The sequence below is a fragment of the Otolemur garnettii genome, unplaced genomic scaffold (assembly GCF_000181295.1).
Source record: "Otolemur garnettii isolate 467f Iridium unplaced genomic scaffold, OtoGar3 scaffold00198, whole genome shotgun sequence".
NCBI lineage: Eukaryota > Metazoa > Chordata > Mammalia > Primates > Galagidae > Otolemur > Otolemur garnettii.
In genome coordinates, this window is record NW_003852593.1 from 1,547,563 (window position 1) to 1,555,098 (window position 7,536).

General features: G+C 44.3%; 1 protein-coding gene across 2 annotated transcripts in view; it reads left to right on the plus strand.

Moving 5' to 3' along the window:
* The window catches only part of FAM193A (family with sequence similarity 193 member A), a 123,790-nt gene that overhangs the window by 28,399 nt on the left and 87,855 nt on the right, over nt 1–7,536 (plus strand). For both annotated transcript variants that reach the window (XM_023507682.1, XM_012812267.2), the window contains exon 2: nt 3,724–3,969. In XM_023507682.1, coding sequence (XP_023363450.1) covers nt 3,742–3,969 — 228 coding nt within the window. In that variant the 5' untranslated portion in view covers nt 3,724–3,741. The remainder of the gene's footprint in view (nt 1–3,723; nt 3,970–7,536) is intronic.

Sequence of the window (7,536 nt, forward strand, 5' to 3'; positions counted from 1 at the left end):
ATTGAATGATAACTATGTACATTAATGCACTTCTGGGGTACAGTGTGGGGTTTTCACATACAATCCGAAACACTTCCATCAAACTGGTTAACATAGTGTATATCCCATGTTTAATGCCAGAAAAAAATATTTAAGCATGTTCATAGAAAATAGTCTTTTTTTTTTTTTTTTTTAGTTTAAAGACAGGATTTTTATTTATTTAAAAAAAGTTTTTTGGAGACAACGTCTCACTTTGTCACCCTTGGTAGAGTGCTGTGGTGTCATAGCTCACAGCAATCTGAAACTCTTGGGCTCAAGTGATTTTCTTGCCTCAGCCTCCAAAGTAGCTGGGGCTACAGGCTTCCACCACAATGCCTAGCTATTTTTAGAGACAGAGTCTCGCTCTTGCTCAGGCTGGTCTTGAACCTGTGAGCTCAGGGCAATCCACCTGCCTTGGCCTCCTCCTGCTAGGATTACAGGCATGAGCCACCACACCTGGCCTTAGTCTTTGTTTTTTAATCAAAATAAGAGATTACAGTTATAAAAATACTGAAAAGGAACTATAGCATGTTTCCAGAAATTCTGATAATATAGTTAAGTGGTTTTCAGTATAAATGGAAGAATTTTTCTGCCTTAGGGCCTAACTTTACTATTATCAAATACAGATAAAGCTTCTAACTATGCAGTGAGGTTGGTTTACCATCTGTTATCTGATGGTCTTTTACAATAGTTACTTCTCTTGGTGAAGTTTTTTGTTTTGAGACCTTCACAGCTCACAACAGCGTCCAAATCTAGGCTCAAGTGATGCTCTTGCCTGAGCTGCCCAAGTAGCTGGGACTACAGGCGCCCACCACAACATCCAGCTGTTTTTAGAGATGGAGGTCTTGCTGTGACTCAGGCTGGTCTTGAACCTGTGAGCTCAGTCAATCCACCTGCCTTGGCTTCCCAGCATGCTGAGATTACAGGCGTGAGCCACTGCGCCCAGCCTCTTGGTAAAATTTAAAAAGCTGATTAGCAGATCCCTGAGGCAGAAGATGGATAGAAGAGTTCCCTGTCAGCCATGGAGTGTCTGATTACAGCTTGTGGTCCACACAGAGCTGTGAAGTGGAGGCAGGCCCAGCTGCAGGATGCAGGGCAGGGTGGTGGGCACCCAAGACATTAAGGGATGTCCTTCTCTGCTGAGAGAGCGCTGAATTCAAGAGCTCCTGCACACCACCAGCTGGCCTGCCCTTCAGATTCTAGAAGTTCTCTTTTTAGGAATGTTTGCTTTTCTGATGATAAAAGTAATGTATGCACATTGAGAAATTTTCAGTTAAACAGAAAACACTGAATAAAATGAATTCTAATTTCATCCTTCTCCCTCTTCCTGGGAGAGACTACAGTAGTGTGACATTTCATGTATTTTGTTTGCAGCTCTTCCACCCCGTAGATGGAGTTTTAGTGTCTGTTCAGTCTTATGACTTCCCTTTTCTGAACAGCTTTGTGAACACGTCTATCCCAAAAGCCTTTGGGAGAAGATTGAGCAGCTACAGAGGCAGGCCATGGAGCGCCAAGTGAACAGAGTCATTGCCATGAGTCTCCTAATAAATGTGAGCCAGAACTTGCACCCTGGCTTCTGTGATGTCAAAGCCCCAAAGTCCTCTTTAAGTTTAGTCTTTCCTTAGACTTATGTGTTGAGGGCCCTTGGTGTCAAGTTAACAGAAATTTGAGCTTGCTCAAACAAGCAAAAGGTGATTTCACAATTAATGGCAAGAAGGCAGCTGGACCAGAGGAACTGATTTCAAAGAAATGTTGTGTTACCATCCCCTCCTTTATCTTCTGCTCTGAGTCCACACTAGTGGTCCACACTTTCTTTGTCGGTGTTCAGGGTTTGGGCCATTCTCAAAGGTTTATAGTGGTATCTTGTTTTCATCTGTGTTTTAATTATATAATTTTGCATTGTATATCTCTTGAGAAGAACTGAAGGGACAGCTCTGAAGGGTTTTGTTGAAGAGTCAGGAAAAGGTTGGCAGTAAGTAGTTAGAGCGCAAGTGGTGTTATGAGAGGCGATGTTTAGTTTCTTCAAGATAGGATCCAGCATGCTTGGATCCTAATGGTAATGATGCAGGATAAAGGGAAACCAATGACATAAAAGAGGACAGAGTCCGTGAAATAGTCCTCAAGTGATGTAACGAACGTGGGGTCTGACGCCTGCCTTGACAAGAAGGTGGCTACACAGTATGAATTTTTTTTAATTGTTGTAATTTAGATTTGGGGGGTCTGTTGATGAAGAAAAATACATTGATCCTCATGGTATTTGGTGGTTGGAGGAGCAGCCTGGAACTTTCTAGGGTAGCACAGGGCACTGGTGCCCATTCTCTCCCCTAGTACCTGAACATTCAGATGACTGCTGAGCTGGGTGTGGGTAAAACCAGAGAGCCCTTATCCACACGACAGGAGTAGAAGTTTTGAGCGCGTGCATAAGGATATCAGTGGGTATCTGTTGACTCTCAGCAGTGTTGTCATCCACTCTTTCAATTACTGGTTTATTTATTCATTCAGCTCCTGTTTAAGTACCTGCTGACCAGGGGAACTTTAGGGATTGGGCTTGAGATCCATGTGAGAGCTCTCAGTGGGCCTTGGGACCAGTCTGTGGTGAGCTCTCAAAAGTTTTCTCAACAGTTGGGGAGCAAGGGTGGTAGGCTAGGGAGGGCTCTCCAGGCTGAGGGAGAAGCTACAAGTCTGGCTGGGCCCTGGGAGAGCCCAGGGGGAGCTGGACACCCTAGCTCAGCTCACCCACTCAGTATACACAGGGCAGTTGCACTCTCGTCGCATTAGAGACCCAGGTGTCTGTCACCTCAACCCCACAGTATGCCCTGACTCTGAGCATGAGCAGAGCAATGGCAGCCTCCAGCCCTGGAAGGCTGGCCAGCCTCCCTGCTCACCTTTTGGCCAGGTATTGTGCTCCTGAGTCTTCTCGGTGGGTCCTCAGATGGTGCAGAGACAGCACTGTACAGGATGGGCCTGTCTTGGGATCCTGCTGATTTGTGTTAAAATCTTGGCCTCCCTACTTGCTGGCCATGGTACTTGAGGCCAGTTTCTAGACCTGTGAGCCTTGGTTTCTTTTTCTGTGTTTGTGTGTTTTTAATGCTGATTTGTCTTTTCTGATAGAGTGGATTCTCATTCTTACCCCACAGTTTAGAGCCTGTTAGAAAAAGTATATATTAAAATTGGTAGCCAGAAATGAATTCAGCAGCATCTTTGCTAAACCTGGGGGAGGCTGGGTCTTGGGCATAGGCTGCCAGAGGGGATCCCTGCTGATGTGGAATCTGGAGTTCCAGTGTATTCCTCCCCTCCCCTTAACGGTGTGGGTCAGCACACACACACACTCCAGCCAGAATTGCCACCTGTGGCCTGAGCCCTGGGTGCAGACACCTCTAGAATGGTGGCTTCAGACTTTGTTGATGGTAAATAGTTCTGGTGCTTTCTCATAGTCTGAAAATTGTCTGGCACTTTCCAGCATGGGAGGAGAGGTAATGCAGAAGTCAAGGTGAAGCATTTAATCTAACACCTACAACGTTTTCTTGATGGTGTTACTATTTTATTTGAAGTATTGTAAGTAGTTCAGTTTTATTCAACAAGTTTCCTATTTTGTTTCTCTATATAAACATACATGTGCATTTTAAATTTAGAACTATATGTTTTTTGGGAATCCTGGCTATGTGGATTAGGTTTTGAAAATAGAATTTTTCTTTTCTATTCCAGGCTCCTTTTAGTTTTGGCATGAATCATAGGACACCACCCTACCCTGCTGGGGATTACTGCCTTCTATGCAGAAGTGAACGGAAAGATGCTTCATTCTTAGAGAGTGGAATTAAGACTGCAAGCAAATTGGCCCTTTCCATGGCTCCCAAGGGCAACAGCGTGCTGCACCTGCCGCTCTGGGTGTGCCCAGACTGCCGTAGGACTGTGGAGAAGGAGGAGAGGCACAGCGGCCTTGACCAGCCTGTGGTGAGTGGCTGCGAGCACAGACTGAGTCGGAGCTCTGGCTTCTCTGTGGGTTGCAGGCCACCTAGCAGTGAGAGAAACTGATCTGCATTTGCCTTTGGGGAGCATTCTCTCTTGTACCATCCTCTGGCCTATGTCCCACCCTCTTGGACGGTTTTCTTAGTCTTCCCAGCCACACCTGCAGTAGGTGGTAGCGTATCTACCCACTCCCCTTACCTGGAAATACTTGGTCACCAAGTTGTAAGGACCCAAAGAGTGTCTTCAGCTTTTTTAGACTGAGTTTAGGATTTCTTCGGTGATGCAGTTTCCTGAAAAGCTAACAGGCTTTTTGCGTGTTTAGTTCCAGACAATACCTTGTGCAGATAAACTCACCTGATACTCTTTCCCTGATAAAATTCTCAAGGCTGGCTACCCCCCCCTTCCTTGATTCTATGCCTCTTCTGAACAGACTTAGTCTTGAGGCCATCAGGCTTGGCCATCGCCTTTAATCTGATTTTTGATCTTAACCAATGCTTACTGAGCTTTATTCCAAAAAGACTTGTTATTATAGAAGTAAAGAAAATAATAATGATAATAAAAAAAAATTAGGCCAGGCATGGTGACTCACGCCTGTAATCCTAACTCTCTGGGAGGTTAGGGAGTTTGAGACCAGCCTGAGAAGAGCAAGACCCTGTCTCAAAGGCTTTCAAATCTACTGTTTGGTTTCTAGAAGGAGTTGGCTTTTGCAGCCATTTTAGGCCCCTAGGCCTCTTCTCATCACCTTGCTGCACACAGCCTGTAACAAGAACATTCACTGCTGCTCTGTTCTCTGATACGGGATTGCTTCTGGGCCAGTCCTGCAGCCTTTTGTTGTGGTACAATGTGGTTGTCCATCTGCTTGCTGCCCACCACCAGCCACTAAGCCAGTGACTACTGAAGGCAGTGCCCCAAATCAGTGCCAGTTTCTGGAGTAGTGCTTGAATAGCTGACCCTTGGATCTCATTGTTTATCCAAATAGAAATAGATTTCTCACTTGCCCCCCACCTCACCCCGCATGCCCCCTTCCTTGCTTTGTTTCTCTTCCCTAGCACTTATTTCAAACATACTATGTATTTTATTTTATTGGTTTTTTTTTTTTTTTTGCTGTGTTGCTCCGGCTAGAGTGCAGTGCCATCATCATAGCTGATTATAGTATCAGCTCCTGGGCTCAGACAATCCTCCTACCTCTGCACACAGCCACACACAGCTAATTTTTCTATTTTTGTGGAGATGGGGTCTTGCTTTTGCTCAGACTGGTCTTGAACTCCTGAGTTCAGGTAATCTTCATGCCTCAGCCTTCTGAGTAGCTGGGACTATATGCATGTGCTATCATACCCAGCTAACTTTTCTGTGTTCTATAGAGACAGGGTCTTGCTCTTTTTCAGGCTTGTCTTGAACTCTTGACCTCAGGCAATGCTCCTTCCTCAGCCTCCCAAAGTACTGGGATTGTAGTTGTGAGCCACCGTGCCCAGCCACTTTTGGTTTCTTAAGGTTGAAATTTGCATTATTGATTTGAGATCTTTCTTCTTTTCAGATATGAGTGTTTAATTCTATAAATTTCTGGCTCGGCGCCTGTGGCTCAAGCGGCTAAGGCGCCAGCCACATACACCTAAGGTGGCGGGTTCAAATCCCCAGCCCAGGCCCGCCAAACAACAATGATGGCTGCAACCAAAAAATGGCCAGGCGTTGTGGCGGGCGCCTGTAGTCCCAGCTACTCGGGAGGCTGAGGCAGGAGACTCACTTGAGCCCAGGAGTTGGAGGTTGCTGTGAGCTGTGATGCCATGGCACTACCCATGGGGATAGCTTGAGGCTCCGTCTCAAAAAAAAAAAAAATTCTATAAATTTCTGCCTAACCACTCCTTTAACTGTACCCCACTTTTTTTTTTCAATTTCAGATTAATGTGAGAGTACAAAGAATTAGGTTACAGCGTTTACATTTGTTAGGTAGAGTGCCATATACCCTTGCATTGTGCCCACTAAGTGGGAGCATACCTTTCCCCCTCTTCCTACCCTCTTTCCCCTTTCCCCCAGCTTGACTTGAGTTTTTCTCTAATGTGGGCCTGTATTAGATTGTCTGCTGGCTTCATATTAGTGTTAAGTACATTGGATACTGGCTTTTCCATTCTTGCGATACTTTAGGAAGAAGACTTATGTTTCAACTCCATTCAGGTTACTACAAAAGATATAAAGTCTCTATCTTTTTCATGGCTGAATAGTTTTCCATGGCATACGTGTATCACAGCTTGTTAATCCATTCCCGGGTTGGTGGGCATTAGGTTGTTCTATATCTTGGTAATTGTAAATTGAGCTGCTGCAATAAACAGTCTGCTGTAAATGTCCTTATAATAAAATGATTTTTTTTTTTTTTTGCTTCTGGGTAGATGCCTAGTAATGGGATTGTGGGATCAAATGGAAAGTCTACTTTGAGTTCTTTGAAGATTCTCCTACTTCTTTCCGGAGAGGCTGTATTAGTTTGTGGTCCCACCAACAGTGTTAAGGGTGCTCCTCTCTCTCCATATCTGCGCCAGCAACTGCAGCTTTGTATCCCACTAATTTTGATAGATTGTATTTTTCATTCTATTCAAAATATTTTATAGTTGCCTCCATGATGATTTAGCCTTTGACCCATTGATTGTTTAAAAGTACGTTTTTGAATTTTCAAATTTGGGGATTCTTTTTCAGATAACTCTTTTGTTATTGGTTAATATCTTGATCTTGTTATAATCAGAGAGCATTCTTTTTTTTTTTTTCTTTTTGAGACAGAGTCTCACTATGTCACCCTGGGTAGAGTGCTGTGGCATCACAGCTCACAGCAACCTCCATCTCTTGGGGTTAAGTGATTCTCTTGCCTCAGCCTCCCAAGTAGCTGGGACAGCAGGTGCCTGCCACAACATTCAGCCATTTTGTTGTTGTTGTCATTGTTGTTTAGCAGATCTGGGGCCAAGTTAGAACCTGCCAGCCCTGGTGCATGTGGTCAGTGCCCTAACCACTGAGCTATGGGCGCTGAGACAGAACATTCTTTATATGATTTAATTTTAAGAATTTTATTTAAAAACATTTATTTTACAGGCAATTTTCATTAGTATTTCACATATATTTGAAAACAATTTGCATTTGGCTCTTTTTGGGAGTCGTGTACTGTGAATGTCAGATCAATTTGAGTGATGGCAACATTCACATCTACAAGCAGTTCACATTTTGGTCTAGTTTACCTACAGAGAGGACTATTCACATTTCTAGATAAAACTCTGGATTATTTATTCCCTTCGATCTCTGTTTCATGTGTTTTGAGCCCCGTTAGAGTGCCTCCCACTTTGCATTGCTTTTTAGTTCTTGTTGAAGACAAACTTTCACCTCATCTCACCATCATGTCCCCCTTCATTGTATTAATATTACTTGTTCTGAACCAAGCTTTATCTGAAACTAAGAAAGCTACTCAGGCTCGGCTCCTGTGGCTCAAGTGGCTAAGGCACCAGCCGCATACACCTGAGGTGGCGGGTTTGAATCCAGCCCGCGCCCACCAACAATGACGGCTGCAACCAAAAAATAGCC